Source organism: Musa acuminata, chromosome BXJ1-5 (genome assembly GCF_036884655.1).
Source record: "Musa acuminata AAA Group cultivar baxijiao chromosome BXJ1-5, Cavendish_Baxijiao_AAA, whole genome shotgun sequence".
Taxonomy (NCBI): Eukaryota; Viridiplantae; Streptophyta; class Magnoliopsida; order Zingiberales; family Musaceae; genus Musa; species Musa acuminata.
Window position 1 is genome coordinate 34323097 of NC_088331.1, and position 24875 is coordinate 34347971.

At 34.4% G+C, this 24875-nt stretch overlaps 1 protein-coding gene across 1 annotated transcript; it reads left to right on the plus strand.

Annotated features, from left to right (window-relative positions):
• Nucleotides 1–12361: 12361 nt before the first annotated feature.
• Nucleotides 12362–23531, plus strand: LOC135674148 (actin-related protein 2). Its single transcript, XM_065183664.1, has 15 exons — nucleotides 12362–12560; nucleotides 13775–13885; nucleotides 14179–14313; nucleotides 14504–14575; nucleotides 14705–14783; nucleotides 14981–15030; nucleotides 15429–15532; nucleotides 15638–15706; nucleotides 15804–15867; nucleotides 17367–17435; nucleotides 18237–18320; nucleotides 19871–19929; nucleotides 20899–20965; nucleotides 22830–22913; nucleotides 23148–23531. The coding sequence occupies exons 1-15, from the start codon at nucleotides 12519–12521 to the stop codon at nucleotides 23226–23228; spliced, it is 1170 nt and encodes a 389-aa protein (XP_065039736.1). The 5' UTR covers nucleotides 12362–12518; the 3' UTR covers nucleotides 23229–23531.
• Nucleotides 23532–24875: the final 1344 nt, after the last annotated feature.

Genomic DNA, 24875 nt, shown 5'->3' on the forward strand with positions numbered 1-24875 from the left:
CTAAGTTTGAATCAACTTGAAGCCTATAAATACCCCTCTCATCCCTGGTTAAGACACGCAAGCACAGAGAATTTAAAAAGGGAAAAATACTGTTGTAATCTCTTATGAGAATCCTCCTCTTCTAGTCTAAGTATTAGAATAGTTTGAGAGAGGAGTAAGTGCTTGTAAAGGTTGTCTCCTAAACCTGTGAAAAGGAGAAGATGGGTGTAAGAAGGAGGTTGATCTTCGCCTATTAAAGGAAGATCGATAGTGGATGCCGGTGGCCTTGACGGAGTGGATGTAGGTCACAACGATCGAACCACTATAAAAATCCGATTTGCCTTTTCTTTTGTATAATTTATCTTACTGCAAACCTCTTTACCTTCTTACTATGCTTTTACTACGCCTGCACTACGATTTCAAGTTTTCGAAATCGATTTTTATCGTACAAAATGAAAGAGATTTTCAGAACCGACGTGATTTTTACCGTTACACTAATTCACCTCCACCCACCGCCCTATCCTCCCAACCCCCCCCCCCCCACCCCCTCCCCACTTCTCTTAGTGCCGACTCATTCCTAACATCTAGGTCATCAACTTTCACTACTGATCTTGATTTAAATAAGTGAAGATCAAAAATTCTTTACAATCATTTATCATTTTCAAGCAAGAGAGAGCTATAATACTTCACAAACTTAGGAATGGATGCTCCATCAACAAAGCTTGAGTAGGATATCTATAAGTCCCAAAATGCTTTTAAAATGAAGCTAAAAATTTAAATCTTTAAAATTTCGAAGTACAAACGATACTATCGTTGATAATGGGTGATACTACTATCGCAATATTTGAATTCTAGATGCTGCTACCATTACCTTTGATAGAACTACTATTGACACAGGTCGTACTATTGCTAATAAGACTGATAGCACTAAAAAGTGTTTGTCAATTGACTCAAATGATATCACTACTTATGTCTAATTTAGGCTACTAATTTAGCCTTTTAATGAGCATAATTTAGCCCTACATCAGGCCCAATAACTTTTATGATAAATGGACTTTATTTCAAACTAATACTAACTCAAAATGAACTTGATCAAGACCTTGACTCATCAAAAATATTTTTAAACTTTTAGCATGTTGTCCAATCTTCCATCAGGTCATCTAATCTTCTGGTACTTCATTTGAATCTCTTGCATATTGTCCTATCCTTGGTATATCATATATTCCTTTGACATATCAATTTTTTAATGACATCAAATCTTTCAATGTAATATTTGATCCTTTCGACATGATACCCAAACTTATAGCATGAATTTCAATGTCTAGCACGTTGACTAATCCTTTGACTCGATATCTAAATTCAACATAATAATCTTCTAACATAATGTCTAACTTTCTATCTTGACATTTAGTCATTCGATAATGCAAGCTCGTGTTTGAAGTATTTTCTATGTTACTTATCTTAAAAATACATTAGTTCATTAAACTCACAAATAGTCGATATGTTAGTGGATTAGATATTTTGCCAAATGATAAGGTGATATACTAGAAGTTCAGACAAAGTGTCAAAAAATTAGATGCTATGTTAGAAGAGTGGACAACAGATTGAGGTAAAAAAAAAAAAGATTATTATTTTGATGCCTTATTTGAATTCAAATTAGGCTACAGTTAGGTTTTAATTGAGCTAAATTTGTGTCATGTAGGTCAAAGGAGACTAAATTTCAATTGAATATGGCTAGAATTGGGTCCTTATTGGGCTAATATATGGCTTGGGTGATGATATTGCTCATGATAGTGAATGATCAAACAACATCATTTCGAGGGTATTAGTGATAGTACCACTTGGAATAGTGATGGTACCACCAATACTCTTAATTTTGAGCACTTTCTCTTATCATACTGCCCAGGATAGTGGACGATCATATGATGCCATTTTAGGGGTGTTGGCAGTAGCATCGCTTGGAATGATGAGAGTACCACTGATCTCCTTGATTTTTTATCCTTTCTCCTTAGTTGCTCCAAATTTTTGGTATTCCTTAGGGGCTGTAAATACCTTATTTCAAGCATGACTTAAAAACATCCATCTTGAGCTTTTATAGCTGAAATTCTCTTTTGGAGCCTTGCTTAAGTTTCTCTCACCTTCTTGAATTTTCAATTGAATTATTAAGTTTAGAAGGTATGAGATTTTTATAAAATCTAAAGAGTTTCAAGTATAAGTTATCTCCTAAATCTTGAAAGAAGAAAGTGTAAAGAGTCATTGAACTTTTCCTTTTAGAAGAAAAAAATCAATACTGAAAACTGATAGCCTCAAGCAAAAATAAATCAGGAGTCAACATATATCAGGAAGACCAAATTACTATAAAATTAGTTTATTTATTTATTTATACTTGCTCTCTTATTTGTATGTATTTTGGTTCAATTGGCTTCCAATACTTGTTTTTTTTCTTAATCAGAATTTTAAAGATCCTTGAGTTTATAATAACACTAATAATTTTTAACAAGAAATGATTTTTTACTTTATTTATCATAAATGTATTCTTCAGAGTTTGAAGTTTTACCTAATCACCTTCAATGAGTCAAAATTTAGTTTAGAGTATCAACGAAAACTTTTCATGAAAAAAAAATTTTATTTTAGATTTGAAGTTTTACCATAATCACTTTGATGAGCCTTAAAATTCATTCTAGAGTTAAACTTCTCATCGATGAGTCTTAAAATTCATTTTGGAGTTAAACTTTACAAAACTTTTACAACAATAGTATGACTATGAATATATTTATTATAAGATTTCATTTGACTAATAATTAAGTCACTCGAGATAAAAAATTTCTACTGATTCATTACTTTTCATGAACAATATTTCAAACTCATGATGAAGGGTTTAAAGCTTTACTATTATTACCTTCGATGAGCCTTAAAATTTATTATGGAGTATCAATAAAAACTTTTCATGAATAAACTTTTATTTTGGGTTTGAAGTTTTATTGTAATCACCTTTGATGAGCCTTAAAATTTATTCTAAAGTTAAACTTCTCAAAACTTTTACAACAAAAATGTTTACTATAAGATTTTGTTTAATTAACAATTGAAATCACTCAGAAAGTTTTACACCAATTCATTGCTTTTTATGAATAAAATTTTAAATTTACAATGAATGATTTAAAGTTTTATTATAATCAGGTTCAATGAACTTTTAAATTCATTATGTGGTATCAACCAAACTTTTATGAATAGACTATTTCATGAATAAAACTTTTTATTCTAGGTTTGAAGTTTTACCATAATCACCTTCGATGAGCCATGAAATTTATTTTGAAATTTAACTTCTCAAAACTTTTACAATAATAATATAATAATAAAAATATTTATCATAATATTTTATTTGACTAACAATTAAAGTCACTCAAGATATAAAATCTTGTATTGATTATTTTATTTTCATGAATAAAATTTCAAACTCACAATAAAGAGTTTAAAGTTTTACTATAATAATCTTCGATGAAACTTGAAATTCATTCTAAAATATCAACCAAAATTATCTTAAGGTAGCAACTATTATGATTCTTAAAAATATTATCTTATGTTCAACTTATTAAATGAATAACAATACCTTTGAGTCATTCATTTCTCAATTCTCTACTAAGTCCTAAATATATTGAGACTTGAGTAGAGTGTTCTGTTGAATCTCGGATTTTGATGATGATGTCAATTGTAATTTGTTTGATCTAATCTATATATTAAGAAAAGTGTGCAGGATTAACTACGATGGCAGTAAGACATAAAGCAGGTGTTGTCCCAAAGTCAAGATCGAAATCTCATTGGGAGTTCAAGAGTTCGATGGAAGTCCGGACGTTCATCGAAAGTTCTGCAGGAACCAACCAAAAAGTCCAGGAGCTTGCCATAAAAGCTCGTCGGAACTCGCCAAGAAAATCATCGCAAAGTCCGGGAGTTTGCCGGGAGTCCACTAGAGCATTGCTGAGAGTTCATTGGATGTTCGTCGAAAGTATGCCAAAAGCTCGCCAGAAGAGCAATTGACGCACAAGAACAAGAAGTGCAGTAAACATGTCTTAATTGTCGTAGTTAGAGCGTAAATTAAATTAGGATTGGGATATAATCTCATTAATTTAATTAGGGGCCAATTGGGCCCTTAACATGGCTGAATTGGGCCGAATTGAGCACCCAATTCAGCCCTTGAATTCTTGGCCGACGGTGGCACCGCTTGGAAAGCAATGCCTCAGGAAATCTAAGCGGTGGTACCGCCGGCAATTATTGCTACTAGTAGTGGTACTACCCCTGTCAAGCGGTGGTACCGCCCAGACTAAGCGGTAGTACCGCCCAATGTCAAGTGTTAGGCGGTGGTATCGCCCAGTAATGGCAGTGATACGGCCAGGACCCTGGAAATATGATATTAGACACTTTTTGGCTCCATTTTTGAAGTCATTAGGGCCTATAAAAACCCCACCCTTTTCTCCTCCTTCATCTCTTAGCCTTGTAACCATCCAAGAAAGAGGAATGAGACTTGTAAGGGTTCATCTCCTAAACCCGGGAAAAGGAGAAAGTGATGTAAAGAGGTGTTCGGTCTTCATCTATTGAAAGAAGGTCTTTAGTGGATGTCGGTAACCTCGTCGGAGGAGGAATCTGAAAGTGGATGTAGGTTGCATTGACCGAACCATCCTAAAATTTAGTTTACATTTACTTTGAGCAATTTACTTTTATAGCAAACTACCTCTCCTCCTTATAGTGCTTTTATTATGCCTACATACGCTTTCAAGTAAATACATTCCGAGATCGACTTTAATTTTATGAAAGCTTTGAAATCATGAAAGTTTTCCATTGTACTAATTCACCCCCTCTCTTAGTACCGCTCTTGATCCTAACAATTAGTATCAAAGCAAGGTTCACTCTCATTTAGTTTTAAACCCAAGAGAGATAACATTTGCCGACAATCTAGAGGGTCATTCAATTACATGTCCGCCCATGTTCAATGGGACGGATTACACATATTGGATTACACATATTGGAAGACTAGAATGAGGATCTTCCTAATTTCAATGGATTTCAAATTATGGAATATTGTAGAAAATGATTTTCAAAAGTCTTCTCTTCGAATGAACGATTAGAATAAATTGAAGAAGAAGACTTTCGCTTTAAATGCAAAGGCTATGAATGTCTTATTTTGTGCATTAGATAAAAACGAGTTTAATCGAGTATCGGTTTGTGAAACGACTTTTAACATTTGACGCACACTTGAAGTGACTCATGAAGGCACTAGTAGGGTGAATGAGTCAAAAATTAATCTTTTAGTGTATTCTTATGAGTTGTCTCGAATGAAACCGAGTGAGACCATTGGAGACATGTACACCTGATTTACGGATATCGTTAATGGTCTAAAATAACTTGGTAAAGGTTTCTCAGATTTTGAACTAGTTAATAATATTTTAAGATCTCTTTCAAAAAGTTTGGATCTTAAAATAACGACCATTCAAGAGGCTAAAGATCTAAATAATTTTCCTCTTGAAGAACTAATTGGATCACTAATGACCTATGAAATGACATATAAATCTCATGAAGAGCTTGAGGATACCCTTCCAAAGAACAGGAAGGACATAGCACTGAGAACACAAGAAGACCACTTGAAAGAAAACTCAAGTGATGAGGACTTTGATGATGATTTGACACTCTTAACAACAAAGTTCAAAAGATTCATAAAAAGAAATAAATTTAAAAATGATACTAAAAATAAATTTGAATCTAAGAAAGAACAAGTGATATGTTATGAATGCAAGAAGCCGGGATACTTCAAGAGTGAATGTCCCCAAGCAAAGAGGAGGCAACCAAAGAAGAAGGCTCTCAAAGCTACATGGGATGACTCAAGTGCTTTCGAATAAGAGGAGCCAACCAACACTGAGCAAGTTGCTCACTAAGCGTTAATGGCTATTGGAGATGAGGTAACAAGTTCATTAGACGCAAATTTCACTTTCGATAAGCTTTTAAGTGCTTTTCATAAATTGTTTGATGAATGTAGAATCTTGAGTAAAAAATATAACTCTTTAAAAAAGGAACATGCTTCTCTTATTAGCAATTTTGATAGATTAAAAGTTGAGCACAATGATAGTCTAGCTTCATGTATGCAATGTGATGAACTAGAATTACTTCAAAAAAAAAACTTGCTACTTAAGAAAACCTTAGAAAAGTTTAAGGTTGGTAGCAAATTCTTGAACATGATCCTGGCCAACAAGGGTCACGTTCATAGAAAATGCGGAATTGGATTTGTGAGTAGCTCTCACCAAAATCCAACCATCTTTGTTAAAGGCCCTACTTTGCATGTTTCACCTCGAAAGAAATGTAACTTTTGTTACAAATTTGGGCATGTAGCTTATCATTGTCCATTTAAGAAATGTAATCTACACAAATTGATTTGGGTTTTTAAAAGAACCTCAAATGACTCAATGCAATATGATAAGCCATGTAGATCAATTTTTGAGGCACCCAAGGTCAAATGAGTACCTAAAAATTATCTCTTTTTGTAGAAAAATGTATCATCATAAGCTAAAACAAGTGGATACACATGGACTTATCCCAATTGATCCATATGGACTTGTTCAGACTGATTGCTACAACAAGTCTAGGAGGTAGAAAATACGCATTTGTTATCATGGATGATTATAGTAGATACACATGGACTTATTTTTTGACACACAAAAGTGAATGCTTTAGGTATTTCTCTAAGTTCTGTAAACTTGTTCAAAATGAAAAGGGTTTTATGATTTTATCAATTCGAAGTGATCATGGTGGTTAATTTCAAAACCGTGATTTTCAAGAATTTTATGAATCTAATGGATATAACCACAACTTCTTTACTCCAGGAAATCTCTAACAAAATGGAGTAGTAGAAAGAAAGAATAGAAACTTACAAGAAATGACAAGAACTATGTTAAACGAACATAGCCTACTCAAATATTTTTGGGCCGAAGCCGTAAATACGATATGCTATATTATGAATAGGGTTCTAGTAAGACCATTGCTTTCCAAGACTCCTTATGAGTTGTGGAACAACAAAAAACCTAACATTTCATACTTTAAAGCTTTCAGATGTAAATGTTTTATTTTGAATGAAAAAGATACATTCGGTAAATTTGATGCAAAATCCGATAAAGAAATTTTTCTTGGATATTCCTTTGTTTCTAAAGCATTTCGTATCTTTAACAAAAGAACTTTGATTATAGAAGAATTTATTCATATTATTTTTTATGAAATTTTCAAAGTTAAGAAAAATGAACTTGATGATGATATTGATATTGACGCTTTGAATTTAAATGAAACCCTTTCTCCAAATAGAAATTTGGATGCATCTTCTTCCGAACCTTCTTTACCGAAGGAATGGAAGTATGTAGATGCTTATCCTAAGGAGCTAATTATAGGAGAAACATCGAAAGGGGTTCAAACTCGTTCTTCTCTTAAAAATTTTTGTGCCGCCGCCGCTTTTCTCTCCCAAATTGAACCTAAATGCTTTGACAAGGCTATGAAAGATGATTCATAGGTTATTACAATGCAAGAAGAGTTAAATCAATTTGAGAGAAATGAGGTATCGAAGCTTGTTTCTAGACCAAATGACCATTTAGTTATTAGTACTAAATGGGTCTTTAGAAACAAGCAAGATGAATTTGGTATCATGGTTCAAAATAAGAAGAAGGTATCGATTATGAAAAAACCTTCGCTCTTGTGGCTCGATTAGAAGCCATAAGGACGCTCCTTACCTATGCTAGTAGTAATAATTTTAAGTTGTTTCAAATGGATGTTAAAAGTGATTTTCTTAATGGCTTTATTTTTGAAGAATTTTATGTTGAACAACCTCCCAGATTTGAGAATAATAGTCTCCCCAATTATGTGTTTAAATTGATTAAAACTCTCTATGGTTTAAAACAAGCCCCAAGGGCTTGGTATGAGAGACTTAGTTCATTTCTTATTAAAAATAATTTCTCTAAAGGCAAGGTCGATACTACATTGTTTATCAAAACTTTTGAAAATAATTTTCTTATTATTCAAATTTATGTTGATGATATTATTTTTGATTCCACGAATGAATCTCTTTATGAATCATTTGCTAAAAGTATGAGTTTTAAATTTAAAATGAGTTTGATAGGGGAATTAACTTTCTTTTTAGGCTTACAAATCAAACAACTAAGTAATGACATTTTTCTTAGTCAAACAAAATATGCTTTAGATTTACTAAAAAGGTTTAATATGGATAGATTAAAGGCTATCAATACTCCCATGAGTACCTCCACTAAGTTAAACATTGATGAAAGTGGAGAAAGCTTTAATAAAAAAACTTATAGGGGTATGATAGGAAGTTTACTATACCTCACTACAACTAGACCGGATATCATATTTAGTGTAGGTCTTTGTGCTAGGTTTCAATCTAATCCTAAGATATCTTACCTTAAAGCAGTTAAGAGAATTCTTAGATATCTTAAAGGTACTACTAATCTAGGATTATGATATCCAAAATCCAAGAACTTTGAACTAATTATATATGCTGATGCGGATTTTGCTGGATGTAGATTAGATAGAAAAAACACATCCAGAACATGTCAATTTTTAGGATACGCACTTATTCCTTAGTCTTCTAAGAAACAAAACTCGGTTGCACTATCTATAATCGAAGCTGAGTATATTGCAGCTAGTGCATGTTGTGCACAAATTGTGTGGATGAAAAATATTTTAGAAGATTATAAGATTCATTTCAAAAATATTCCCATAAAATGTGATAACACAAGTGCAATATGTTTAATAAAGAATCTCATTCAACACTCTAGAATAAAACATATTGATATTAGGCATCACTTTATACGAGATCATGTCATTAATCATGATGTAATCTTAGAGTTTATTAATATGAAACATCAATTAGCCAATATCTTTACAAAACATTTAAGTGAAGAACAATATGATTTTATTAGAAGAGAATTAGGAATGTTAATTTGTTCGAATGTATAAGTTGTTATATTTCTTTTTCGGACTATCTTCTTGAATGGAGCTTTCATGAGTTTATGCCATATCAAGTTCACTTCATACTCTTGCTCCATCACTTAATGATTTTTGATACATGAAATTAATTGACAAATGCATTTCTGACGGGTTTATCTCTTATGAATTTTTAATGAGAAATGTATTTGATATGATGCTCCTCTCATTATGAAGGTTTATTCATGGAATTTCTTTTATCCTTCGTATGATGATTTTTTCACATGAATTCTTTCTTAATTAAGAAAGAATTTTTATGATTTTTGTTTTAGATGAACACTTGCAAGAGTGAGGATTTGATTTCATATGAATATCTTGACCCTTACGAAAATTGAAGCATGATTTAATAAAACTCTTTTATCGTTTATGACTTGATTCAAATTATTTCACAAAGTTAGTTCTCAATGGATTTTCCTCCTTAACTCTCCTTCTTCATGTGAAGTTTTGATGAAAAATAAAAAGGGTGAAGTTGATGGAAGCTATCTCTTTAATATAACTTTTAATGGGAGAACTTTTGAATGATGCTGAATGCTTGAAATATGATTGATATACAAATTGAAATGTGCCATGAATTTTTACCACACTTGTATTGTTGAATCGTTCTCCTTTTTGTTGATGACAAAGGGGGAGAAATAATACCAAAATGTGGTAAATTGATGACAAATGTATGCAATGCATTTCATCATAGATACTTGAAATGTTTGCTTAATAAATTTCTTTCATAAGATATCTAGAGCTTAACTTGCCATTTTTACAAATTGATATCTTGCCATAGAATGATGAATTGCTATCTTTGTTATCTTTCATATTTGAAATATCATACTTGAAAATGGATGTCATGTCATGACATCATTTTCAGAATGTTAGATCATGATAGGAATCATGATGTGTGTATTGATAAGTTTAAATAAATTTAACTTATCAATATGTCTTTTGAATTCAAAGGTCTTGAATTCAAGAATGTCTTTTCTCAAGTATGACATATAGATAGGGGGAGTTAATGTTAACTCCGTCATTAATTGATTGTCATCATAAAAAAGAGAGAGATTGTTGAATCTCAGATTTTGATGATAAAGTCAATTATAATTTGTTTGATCTAATCTATATGTTAAGAAAAGTGTGCAGGATTAACTACGATGGCAGTAAGACATAAAGCAGGTGTTGTGCCAAAGTCAAGATTGAGATCTCATTGGGAGTTTGAGAGTTCGACAGAAGTCCGAACGTTCGTCAGAAGTTCTGCGGGAACCAACCGAGAAGTCCAGAAGCTTGCCATAGAAGCTCATCGGAACTCGCTAAGAAGATCGTCGCAAAGTCTAGGAGCTTGCCGAGAGTTCGTCCGATGTTCGCCGGAAGTACGCCGGAAGCTCGTCGGAAGACCAATTGATGCACCGGAACAAGAAGTGTAGTAAACATATCTTAATTGTCGTAGTTAGAGCGTAAATTAAGTTAGAATTGGGAGGTAATCCCACTAACTTAATTAGGAGCCAATTGGGCCCTTAACAGGGCTGAATTGGGCCAAATTGAGCACTCAATTCAGCCCCTGAATTCTTGACCGACGGTAGCACCGCTTGGAAAGTAGTGCCCCAGGAAATCTGGGTGGTGGTACCACCCAGAATGGACGGTGGTATTGCCGACAGTTATTATTGCCAGCGGTAGTATCGCCGTTGTTAGGCGGTGGTACCACTAGAGCTCGATCTCCGAGCTCTATCAAGCGGTGGTACCACCTAGACTGAGCGGTACTATCGTCCAATGTCAGGTGTCAAGCGGTGGTACCGCCAGGACCTCGGAAATCCGGGATTAGACACTTTTTAGCTTCATTTTTGAAGCCATTGGGGCTATAAAAACCTCATCATTTTCTGCATAAAAGGGCACAAAACCTATTGGCATAATCTTGAGTTCTTGAGACTTAAAGTGTTGTAAAAGTTAGAATTCTCCTCCTTCATCTCTTAGCCTTATAACCATTCAAGAAAGAGGAGTGAGACTTGTAAGGGTTCATCTCCTAAACCCAGGAAAATGAGAAAGTGTTGTAAATAGGTGTTCGGTCTTCACCTATTGAAGGAAAGCCTTTAGTGGATGCCGATGACCTCGTCGGAGGAGGAATCCGAAAGTGGATGTAGGTTACATTAACCAAACTACTCTAAAAGTCGGTTTGCATTTACTTTGAGCAATTTACTTTTATAGCAAACTACCTCTTCTCCTTACTATGCTTTTATTACGCCTACATACACTTTCAAGTAAACACCTTCCGAGATCGGCTTTGATTTTACGAAAGCTTTCAAGTTCAAATTCTCTCCGAAATAGATTAAATCGAAACCATTTTCGTTGGAATCAGTTTGAATCGAAACAAGTCTTTTGAAATCGTGAAAGTTTTCTGTTACACTAATTCACCCCCCTCTTAATATCGTCCTTGATCCTAATATATTTCTATTGATACTTTAAAATTCATAATAGTCACTTGATGAAATTACTATTTGATGTGAGGTAAAAGGGTTAGAGAAATCTTTATGGAATTACTATTTCATGTCACGATGCTTTCTCATTTATCAATTCAGATTAAACTTGATTTTGATATCATAAATATTGGGATAGAGGAATGAAATATTAAAACAAAATCCTATGAATACAATGAGAAGAAAATACCTCCAAAAAAAAAAAAAAAAACTAAGCAAGAGGGAAACACTTACGGCATATCCTCATATACTACATGTTTCATCAAACAATGTTTCATAACCAATGTCCTACATGTAGAACATAATGAAAAATATTTATAGAATTTAATAAAAAATATCTCACCCATGAAGTTATCCACGACTCATTTAGGTATAGAAACGACCTTTAATTACCACAACGACATGGATCACGAGACACTTTGCACATGAGACAACTCGTGTCAAGACGAATTATCCGAGGTATGAATCAATTCTCATCAAACTTCACCTAGATAGGCTTCCCGGGCCTCCCCACCTCGACTCATCCCGCCGCTGGCGTTACCTGCTAGAACTTCGTAGAAGGGTGGTGGTGGAAGTTGGTGGGCTGCAGGCGCGGCTTGGAGGAGGGTGGGGAAGTAGGGGATCGGATGGCGCGCGACGGGGAGGTGGGCATCGATGTTGGAACGGAACCGAGAGATGGGCTGCTGTAGTTGGCTTCTGCCAGGTCTGTGTGCGAGGACCTTCGAGAGAGACAAAGGAGGTCGTGGAACGAACGGCCAGGATGATGAGACGTAGAATGGAACGGATAGGAATTAAACTCGAGTTTGAAATAGGTACAAACACAACGTTGATACGACTTACGACGACATGTACAGCCGATATATATTTCGTAGTCACCGCTACAAGTGCTGTAATGGACCTTTAGGTTACGGAAAGCCATTATAACGGATATCACCTTTGGGGGTTCTCTCGCAAGCATGGAACCGCCGGTTTCGGCTTTGGAGTTGTAGCAGTGGAAGAGGCGAAAGAGAGAGAGGAAAAGCGCGAAGGAGAGAGAGGAGAAGCGAACGCAGGAAGCAGCGAAAAATGGACAGCCGAAAGGTTGTCGTCTGCGACAACGGCACTGGGGTAATCGCACTTTCAATTGCTTACAAAGTGATCGTTCGGTCTCTCTGTGTGTTTCATCTGTTGTCTCGTTTTGATCTGTGATGCAATCTGGGGTTGGGCTGATCTTGGCCATATCAACATCACGATCAACTGTTCCTTGTTTAAATCTATATTGACTCGGCTTTTCAAATCGAGCATTTTATTTCTCATCTTGTGAGACTTCAATCGCGATTCCATCACGATTGCAAGAATTGCCCGTAAACGGATCAAAAAACGCAAGAATGGTCCCATATTTTATTAATAATTCGTCTCTCCTTTCGTAAGATTTAGTGTTTGCATTAATGTAGCCGCTGGGTCGAAGGTTTTAATTGCACTTTTTTTTTTATGGATCCCAGTAAAAATGCCATCTTGATCCATGAAAATTTATGCAGAAGAAACCCAAAACAAAATTATAGTTCCGATCTGCAATATTTTGCCTCCGAAGATTCAATCTGTCATGAGAATGAAAGCAATTGAGTATTCTGCTATATGGACTTCTGAATTAATAGAAAGGTAGATATATTCTTCGTTGGGTTAGTCAAACTTAGCATGAAATGTTGATGTCGGTGGTGTCTTCTTATTTTTATTTTTTCCACTCTCTCTCAGTTTCCTTTTTCCGCTGTGTATGTGTGTTTGGGGGATTGCATTCTAAGCTTTGTTAACCAGTTCACTGGTCCAATTCATTCTTGATTTTGTTGTAACTTTGGAGCTTAATGTCACCCTAATCAATCTAAAAGGTCGTCCTAGGTAGTCTAGCTTTTGTAGGTATCCTCAATTGCTTGAGCATGAATTGCTTACACGATCTAACTGTTCACATGGGAGTTATTGTCATATTCGTTGATTCTACTTAATAAATATTTTACTTGTACTTATTTTGGAAATTTTGCTGTTCTGCAACTTTTATATTTATCTATTATGTGCTTGAGTGATACTTTTAACTTTCAAAAAATAGACACAGTTACAACTAACCTCAATTGTTTTGGTTGATTCTACTTAATAAATAGTTTACTTTAATACCTTGTACCACGTACTTGTCGTTTAAATTTTGCAGTTCTGCAACTTTTATACTTTTCTACCAAGTACTTGATAATTTTAATTTTCAAGCAATAGACACAGTTACAACTAACCTCAATTTTTTTATATTTTATTTTAGGCTCAAGATTGACTGATCTTGAACTTCTTGAATCTAAATGCAGTATGTGAAGTGTGGATTTGCTGAAGATAACTTCCCGACATCTGTGTTCCCTTGTGTGGTTGGAAGGCCCATGCTTCGATATGAAGAATCACTGGTGGAGCAGGAACTGACGGTCTGGACTCGGACTATATCTTGTTGATGATTGTAGTATAGGATTGTATGTCTATCAGTCATGTTCCATGTGGATAGAGAAGGAAGATATCTAAGTACTTCACGCACACTATACCTGAGTCTTCTAGGGAACTCAAACTGTTTGTACTGGAGCCATGTTATCTCATGCCACATAGCATGAAACTGTTTATCCACTCCTTTGATCTTAAAGCTTATTCATTAATTTTTTTTTTTTTGATATAGAGCAAATATAGACTATTTAAGCTATTGGTGCTCTTCCCCTCTTCCATTCAGGATATTGTTGTGGGAGCAGCTTGTGCAGAATTTCGTCACCAACTAGATATATCTTATCCTGTCAATAATGGGATTGTGCAGAATTGGGATGATATGGGTCATGTATGGGATCATGCATTTTACAGTGAACTGAAGGTACATTTCTTAATTTTGTGAGTCCAGTCCCAGTGTAATTATGGCCAGGCTATCATCTCTTTCCTAAGAAAGCTTTTCATAAATGTTCATGTGAGCATTAAATTATTACAAATTATATGTCCTCGCTAAAGTTACTCTTTCGTAAAGTTAAAATGGTACTAGGATTCTTCCTTTTCCTTTTTTACTTCAGATAGATCCAAGTGAATGCAAGATTTTACTCACAGATCCTCCACTCAATCCTTCAAAGAACCGTGAGAAAATGGTACGCATTGTTTCTTTTCATTACTATATTCAAGTTTTTCTCCATTTTGAGTAGTGTAAAATATCTCAAGTGTTATTTTTAATGTTATTTATAAACAAGTGACTATTAGTTTGGCTTCATGTAGGACAGATAGAGACCATGTTTGAGAAATACAACTTCAGTGGTGTCTTTATTCAGATCCAAGCAGTTCTCACATTATATGCTCAAGGTGCATATGCAATCTTGTAGTGATTGCCATAGATCATTAATTGGAATTGCAGTTGTACGTTTTAAGATTATTACCACAAATTTTGGGATGCAGTACATGGTCTTTCTTGGTGAAAACTATCCAAAATATAGACCTTTTTCTATTTTTATTTACTCACATTCACCACTTTTCTCTTGATTGTCTGTATTGCTTGACAGGTCTGCTGACTGGCCTTGTCATCGACTCTGGTGATGGTGTCACCCATGTGGTATGATTTAATTTAGTTTCTTCTGTATTATTTTCCCATGAATAATTAACAAGTTGTGCTGTAAAATGAGCCCTTAACTCCACTTGTTGTCAGTTTCCATATCCCAACTGATATATTAGTAAAGATAGAATGAGATATGGCCCTAGAACCTGCATTGCTGGGGCCTCATGTTGTGTTGTCTTTGCCTTTTTGCACTAATGTTGTGAATGTGAGCTAAATTAAGATAAAAAAATAAAAAGAAGATAGTCTTGACTGTTACTTCTTGATCTTTAGTCAGTGACATGAAACATTCTGTGGTACTGGATAGAATTGAGGAAATATAAAGAATCATCATTTTGTGTCTCTTGTTTAAAGTACATATGGTAATTTCACAAAATTTAGTTATCTATTGTGTTCAGGTGCCAGTTGTTGATGGTTATTCTTTTCCACATCTAACAAAAAGAATGAATGTAGCTGGAAGGCATATAACATCATATCTTGTTGATCTGCTCTCTCGTAGAGGGTAAGATTTACCACCATGGCCATTATTGTCACTGATTCAACATCTAATATATTGTGTCGTTGACCATCTCGTCCTACTTATCCCACTGGTTATCATTTTCCAAAGGTATGCCATGAATAGATCTGCAGATTTTGAAACTGTAAGGGAAATAAAGGAGAAACTATGTTACATCAGGTAAATATGATCCCAAAATCTAGTTAATTGATTTTTCTAATTACATATAGATGATCTTGAAATATTTTAGCTCATGTTCTTTAATAATCTTTTGCAGCTATGACTACAAGCGTGAATATCAATTAGGACTAGAAACCACTATTCTTGTTAAGAACTACACTGTAAGTGAATTACCTTGTTATCACAAGCATGTCACCAACTGGTTAATTTTCCCCTCAGCTCATCTTCATATTTATCAGCAAGAGCTTTTCAGATCTGTCTCCACAGTATTTTTCTTGAAAGTTCTTTTGCCTTTCTTTTGTTTGTCAAATCTAAGTTTTACTTTTTGATAAAAATGAATGAATGATAGAAGAAAAAAAGACAGCTTAGTGCATGAGGCTCCTGCCAAAGTGGGGTTTACGGAGGGTTGATGCATGCAGCCTTATCCTTACTAGTAGAGAGATTATTTTCATGACTATAATCTTGGTCACCAAGATTGCAAAAGAATAGCCTTTTAATGGCATGCTGTCTTGCTCTCTGGGAAGTGAAAATTGTATTGGCTTGGATTTGAGGATAAGCATGAATTTGTTGATGTGCACCATGTTTATTGATGATACTTTTCCATTCAGAAAATACGTCCTATTTATCTTTATCGATTTATAAGGCCTTTAGTTGTATAAGTTAATTCACTGTTTTATTTTATTTTATCTTTGTTTATAATTCTACTTGACTGAACCATGATGTAACATAGATTAAATAGTTTATGAAGTAGTCATATATTTTTGAAAATTATATACTATGATCTTATCTGATGTTTGGCTATAACTGTACTCATCTAATCATCTCCACTAAGTTACCATGACCAGAAGATTGCATGTAATTATCTCCATGTCATAAGTTACTTGCTGAGTTATTAGAATATATTCGAGATTCCTTTTCCATCTTCTGTCAATGGGCTTTCAATTTGCCAGTCTCTCTGTTACAGGAACTTATTAAAATTCAGCAAAATGGAGACCTGCAGAAACTTAAATGGTCAAAATTTGGAAAAGAATTACTTATAGAAATTGAGCTTTTGGCTAAAAACAATCATTGAGCAGGGGAGTAACCTAGCTGGTATAATACTAGTGTCATAGTATATATACTTAAGAGTTAAGACGATGGTTAATGGGAAAAAAAGGTCCTTGATCCATCAGAAATATACTGATATGGAAATTATATTATGATTTATATGTCCATAGGACATTGTAGGAAACAATTTACACCATCCATTTGGCGTTACATAGTAACCCAAGCAATAATGAAAATAAACTATTTATTTGACCAAAATTGCAGTTGGTATGAAGAACTTGGTGACATAATTGGTTTTCTGTATATTCTCATCATAACTGACCTTTGTATCATTACTAAGGAAACAAATCCTTCCATCCATCTTCATATATGTTATTTTGTTAAACTATGTGCTGCTTATGAAGAATCAAAACTATATTTATCTAAGATATGAGGGTTTTTCTAGATGAGGTGAAAATTTTAATTTGACAAACAAAAAGGCTTTATAATACTCATCCATGTTTGTGTTGTCAATATGTGATGCTTTTCTTTCTTGTAAGATGCATATATTATATTACAGTTTGCTACTTGTCCCCATTGCTAACAAACTTTGTTGCTGCTCTTATTTGATTAGCTCCCAGATGGAAGAGTTATTAAAGTTGGCACTGAACGGTTTCAGGCTCCTGAGGCCCTTTTCACTCCAGTATGTGCATGCATTTGTATATTCATTAATAACATTTTGCTGTGATCAACACAATTTTATCATGTTCCAAGAGTTATATGTTTCACTGTTTTGTATAATCTTTTTCATTTTCAGTTTCAATTGAAGCCATTCTTAGTTCCAATGCAAGTTTATGTATTGTATTAACTTATATATTGTAATGTTTATGTAAAAAATGGAACCATAAACTGTGTGCTTTTTTTTTTTCTTATTTCTTTCGTTGTTTGAAGGGAGAGAAGAAAGGGGCGACGGCTAGGGGGTGAGGAGTTGTTTAGAATAAGCATTTACATATAACATAATAGATAATAGATCTAAATCAAAGTCATTGAAGTGCATAACAAGGTCAAAAATATATTATGTTAATCTTCTTGGAGAAAAGAGCACAAATTATTGGGAAAGTTCTCTTTTTTAAGCAATATATTGTTTTTTGATACCATAAACTAATTTTTTTGCTTCTTTTTAAAAAATTAATCATTCATTAGATATATAGTGCATAAATGCTCGAGCTACTCCTACTTTTAGTTTTCATTTGAAATTTATATGAAAATTATATTAGATATCAAGTATATGAATGCTTGAAAAACCTGGCAAGGTATAGCCATTTCCTATGTCTATCATATATTCAACTGTCTCTCATGTCTCAATTTCTGAGCAAAAGAATGTTATGACATCCATTCTTAGCTTTACAGCTTTAGTCATCCAGTGTCCTTCCTTTTACATGCTATCTGTTACATATCAATTTTCTATGACTTCAAGTGCTAATACATATAGCCTTTGATGTAGGAACTTATTGATGTCGAAGGTGATGGAATGGCAGACATGGCTTTCCGTTGCATTCAGGAAATGGATATTGATAATAGGATGATGGTATGCATATTGCTTCCTCTAGAATCTGTTAGATGGGTTCACAAATGACAGAATCATATTTATATTACTATGGTATGCAGTACCGAATGGTACCGCCTGGTATGGGTGGTACATACTGGTCCGACGGCATACCGGTATGTAGACTGCCCGGTACCGGACGGAACGTGCTACAGTGCTACAGTATTATACTGTAGTAGTGTTACAGTACTACAGTAAAGAAGAAAATATATAAAACTGTTTGGTACATCCTGATGTACCGCTCGGTATGCCCTGGTGTACCGCTTGATACATCGGTATTGTACTATACTGAGCCAACCTCGAAACATCGGTACGGTACGGTATTGCATACCTTGTATATAACTATCACTGTCTTGAAAAAATCTTTCTTGAACTGATGGACATATTAAATTTCTGATATTATCTTATTTTGCCCAAATCTTGATGGTCTGATTGCTGAATTCACTATTTATTGTTCTGGTACTTTTGAGTCAGTTTTTTGCTTTATGTGCTATTGCACATTATCTTTTGGTTAAGCTGAAGACTTTATTGGTTCATTTGTTTATCTAAAAAGATAGCTCCATTTTCCATTTGTTCTGCTTAAAATGCTTAATTAAATTGGTCATCAAGAGATATGCCATGACCTTTAGGTCTTTAGCCTGGATTGCTTTCTTGTGGCACATTGTTACGCCAGTTAGTGAAAAGTTCAGTACATGTGGAAATTTCTTTCTCTGCACCCATTCCAGTTTAAGAGAATGCCTAAGCTAAACAAATTAGGGAAACTTATGAATAACAAGAGAAAGAGATATATAGACTGTAGAGATAAAAAATAGAGGAGGCAGGGGGTTCTTCTCTGGCTATGAGGATGCATATGAAATATAAATTAAAAAAGGAATAATTTTGGCCTTTTAATTTCAACAGAGGAGATTGTCACTGACACCATACTAGAGCAAGCATATGCTGGTAGGGTTTAGCTGGCGATCTCAGGTAATTTTTAATCTTCATTCTCCTGGAAGATGGGAATGTTATGAGCAACTATGAAAATTACATCCAAATATGTTGCCGCTTTTTCATTTTTCTTTTGAGAAATTATCTCTTAATTAGATAGGCATAGGCATCATATCAGATAATAAACTCAGTAGCCTCTAATAGACTGAATATTCTTATGGAAGTTGTTGATCAAATAATATGCTAATTAGTATCATGTTGAAGAAAAAGAACTGTAACCTCTATTTGTCCTTAATGTCCAAAATTATGCTTCTATTTCTAAAGTTTATTCTTATCTTTCTTGGAAGGCTCTACAATCTTATCGCGTTGTTCCTTTTGTATATGCCAGTAATATGATGGATGTCTTCATAAGCATAATTTTAACTAGTACTTATGAATTTGTTAATCATGCATCAACATCTTCCTGGAATTTAACTTGTATCACATAAGTATTCCATTGTCAGCTTATTGACAGATTTCTTTTGCTATCCTTAAGAAATAAGAATTAAATTTTTGTTGCTCATTATCTGGTGCTTCTCTCACTCGGTTTGATTTAACATTGGCAGCTCTACCAACATATTGTTCTTAGTGGAGGGAGCACCATGTATCCTGGATTACCTAGTCGGTTAGTCCAAAACTCTATATTGATTTTTATGGTGTTATAATTTATATGTCCTAATTTGACCAGAGGTATATGTTATTGCTGGGTAGGCAGATTGCATCAATATGTCTGCCTTTGCAGCACTTTCCTGGTTTTGTTAGTTACTCGTACATTTACTCCTAGCTTACACCCGTAAGATTTATGCTTAACCAAAATTTGTGAAAAAGAAATTAATACAAAATCTCTTGGATAAGCTTAAAACAGTGGTGGGCATTACTGACTAGAAATTTGAGGTTGAGAGTGATAATGGCATCTTAGCAAATGAAAAAAAGTTCGTTTATCATTTCATTGAACATTAATACAGAGACTAAATGAAATCATTCCAACTATAAATGCTTTATCCTATTGCGTAGCAATTACACATCACGAGTATCTTTATTTTACCCCGTTTCCATATTCTCCCTTTCATTTCATGGCTCTCTTGTTTTCAACAATGCTTTTATTCTTAATGTAAGCATAACCATAGAAGAATGGAAAATATTTTATCATTGTGCTGAAGTGGGAAAACTTATTATATTCTTCACTAGAAGGTGTCATCTTACTGATCAAATGTAATCATCTCAGAAAGAAATGTTTTAGCAGCTTCCCGTCGCATGTAGCCATATGACCACTACAATATGAAGATATCTATAGTTCAATGATCATCCTAATGTTATACAAATCCTTTGGTTATACAAATCATTTGCTAAGAAATAGTCTCGTTTTTATCCTTAGTCATTTGTGTTTCGTGTGTATGTAACTTTGTGTCATATTGTGATGTCGGCTTGATAGTTCATCTGTAATTAAGAAGCAAGTTTAATGTCCTATTTTTTGAGAAGGTATCTTTATCTTATAGTGCATTGATTATTAAATGTTTTTAAATTGATACTCAAGATTATGCTTATGCCTTAATTGAATGCATATGCCTATGATGTCTTTTTTATTTGTGAACAGCTTGGAGAAGGAGATTCTTGAACGCTATCTTGATGTAGTGCTAAAGGGAAATAAGGATGGATTGAAGGTGATATCATTGTTCCAATTCTCACTAATATTCATTTCTTTCACAAGTGGCAAATTGTTGAGCTTCTATGGATGATGTTTAATTTGCATAATTTGTTTATTTTATTGTTTGAGTTAAGACTATGAAATGATGACATGTACCAATCAGGTGTGAATCAATACGCGAACCACCCCCATTTTTAATAGTCCAGTCTAAACCAATGATTGTTGTACTGCTTGAAATGATATGAAATGGTATGAAATGAGCAATACATATCGGTTCGAGAGTGGGCCAATGCATGAACCACCTCGTTTTAGGCGGTCCAATCCATATACAAATAATAAAAAAATAAAAATGCAATGGCTCTTCTAACTCATAATTAAAAAAATAAAATAAAAATTAGGAAAATCAAATGCAAGCCCTCTTCTTGTGTTCAATGCTGCCACCGTCGTCGCTGCCATTGTTTCGTGATGATGGTGCCAATGCTGTACTGTCGCATTCCTTGTCCTTCCCAGGTACGTCCCACCTCATCTCCTCTTCTTCCTTCTTTCTTCTATACCACTTCTTCTTCCTCCTCTTCTTCCACTATTCATCCACCTCCCCTTCCTATTATCTCTCCTTTTCTTTCTCTCTAACACTGGTACATATCGGCATACCAACACATGGTATATTGACACCGATCGGTATGCACTGGTCCAATAGATCATCAAAACAGGTTCAATTACCATAGAAGGTGATCCTTGGTATGAACTATCAAAAAATTATTTAAAAACATACAAGCACCCTATTTGCCCCAAATGCAAGCCCTTAACATTTCTCCTAGTGCAATCGCCCGTCACTACAGTGTGGGTATGCTTCCTCTTCTCCTCTTCTCCCTTCCTCTTCCTCCTTCCTCCATTGCCTCCTCTTCTTCCTTTCACTTCTTTCTCGTGCTTCCTCCTCTTCCTCCGTCGCCTCTACTTCTTCCTTCTTTCCTCTTTCTTCTTCTCCCTCCCTCCTCTTCCTCCACTGCACCTTCGAAATACTGGTACTTTTCAGTGTACCATATGTTAGTACATCAGTATTGAGTAGTATGTACCGGTCTAGCCTGGCACTAATACTGGCATGGTAAACATAAGATCAGCCCAATATTGTTCAGCCACTTGATTTTCAGTCCTGCACAGTTCTGGTTGCATATTCTTGAAGTGCCACCAGGAATCATTAGACAATCTATAATTGGCAGATGATGATGATGGTTGCAATTAGAAAAACCATTTCTGGCATTTATTTTCTTAGTGTTTCGATAATTTTTCATACATTTTTCACAACTTGATAAATATTGTATTATGAAACCATTTCTGTAGTAACTATCTGAGTTTATGTATTATAGGTGCGTTTGGTTATGTATAATTGAGATTTAAAAATTTTCAAAGTTCAAAAAAGGTGGTACTACTAAAATAAATGTGGCCGAGTCATTTTTCGCAATTTGTGTTTTCATGTTTCCTCATGACATTAAAGTTTGCATCTTAAGTTTCATAGTTCATTTTCCAAAATGAAGAATTGTTAATCAAGGATTTAGGATGGTGCTAGCATATGAATTATAAAATCTTTTTAACATTTGTGCAAGATCTTAATGCAGCCAGCCTGCAAGGTTTTAAACCCTTTGTATTTACTGTTGGAAGCAACATATTGTTCTTGACTTTGACGCTTCGAAACCAGCTGGTCCCATAACTGTTGGAGACTGCATCTAGCTCAAGTACTGATGTTTTACGATTGGCCTAACAGCTTTCTACTATTTGTTTTACAGCGGAAAAATGTTGAGAAATAAGCTTCTTACAAAAAAAAAAGATAAGCTTGGAAAATCTTCTGATGCATATTTTAATGCTTTTCTTCTGTGGTTGGACAGAAATTAAGGTTGAGAATTGAAGACCCTCCACGAAGGAAACACATGGTTTACCTTGGAGGTGCAGTCCTTGCTGGAATCATGAAGGTATCTTCTGTCTGTACATTACTTGAGTGTGATACAGGCAGAATATTGGAAGTATGTTGTGCATGCACTACATGATATATGATTGGAACTAATTCATAAATCTTGCAGATTCTCTACTATTATATACACAATTGGTTTTGCATGAGTAGTTTACGGAACATCTGATTAAGCCTACACAGCTCAACATAACTTCTGATCTCAACCTACTGCTAATAAGTTGGTTTGAACGAGCAGGACACACCAGAGTTCTGGATAACACGGCAAGAATACCAGGAAGAGGGAGTCGCATGCTTGAGAAAATGTGGTCAAGTGTGATTGTTGCATGGAAGCAGACCAGTTCAACTCTGCTGGACCTCCTTGCCGATGATAACAGAGTTGATCCACCAGACATACTAGTTGATGAAAAAATATCTGCTTTCTGATCTTATAACCAAGTGCTGTGATCTTGAGCAAATATGATCTCTTGACAGAGCATCTCTGTTGCCTCTTAAGATATAATAACCTTTGTTAATATGCATGATTACTATGTTCTACCAATACATTGACTGTGGTGTTCATCAAAATTGTGTTGCTGCACTTATCATAGACACAATCAGTTTTCAGTCTTCTGTTGTGATATTTCTGTCGGTTCGCAGCAGTTTTATTGGCATAGAAATTTGCATTCAAACTTGAGGACATTGCATATGAAAGCTTTATGTTATTTAGCTCAAGAACATGTTGGCAGCTCATAAACTTTGCTTGCTTGTTTTAATTACATCATGCTAAATGATACGAGGGTATTAATTTTTAATATTAGATTTCGTCATCATCATCATGAAGGCACCAAAGTTTTTCAAGTTATTAATAAGCTGCATGATTTGATTTTTAAATATGCCAACTTCAATTTTGTAGCAACTCAATCTCTCTATACTCCATGAAGACACTTATGGAATGAGATACGAAAAAGAGGAAGAGAGTTTGTCAATCTAGTCTGCATGAGTTTCTTTTTTTCATTGTCGGATTTTAATTTTTACAGGAATTCTTTATGGAAACATCCTCACGGTCAACATATTATATTATACATTATATATACAATTAAATGATTGAAAAAATCAAAGTTCCGTTATGAACATTTTGTGCACATTATTATGTATTGTTTTTTTAAAAATAAATATTTAATTTAAATTTAAATGGACAATTATCAAAATCATATATATATATATATATATATATATATATATATATATATATATATATATATATATATCTCTCTCTCTCTCTCTCTCTCTCTCTCTCGACGTTACTTTCCTTTTGTTTCTCCTCCTAAGGTATCGATGCGTCATCGTCGCCACCTGCTACTTTTATCTCGTCTTCCGTCAAAAACACTGACAATCAATAGATAAGCGTCTTTCTCCACCTCAGCCAGGAGCAGTCTCAGTCTGAGTCTCATGGACATTTGATAACGTTGAAGCATGTCACAACAAATGATCACTCTACATGCAATGCCAACGGACACACCAACATGATCGACGCTGGAAAAGCTCGGACGTAACAGCACGTAAACCAGAGGAAGGAGAAGGAACGACAACAGTCAACCAGCTATCATAATGTAAGCCTCGCTGCAGATGTCGTCATGACGGCACGACGAGCACTGAAAATAAAGCAGCAAGGATTAGTAATTGTCACAATCAAAGTGGGAGATAATAATCGATGGCTAAAAGAAAAGCCTGCCCCAACATAAAATGTTAGCTTTATGTAGAACTTTAGTAAAAAAAAAAAAAAAAAAAAGAAAGAAAGAAGATACTAAAGGAATGGTGCGCTTTGATTTATTCAAGAGTATTTTATATTAATCAAAAGATAAAATATATTTTTTTAAATAATAAAAAATCAATCATAACCCAATAAATCTTCTCATCCTCATTTATTTATTTTAATTTTAATTTTATCTTTTGTTTCATACCCCCATAATTCAAAATAGTTATA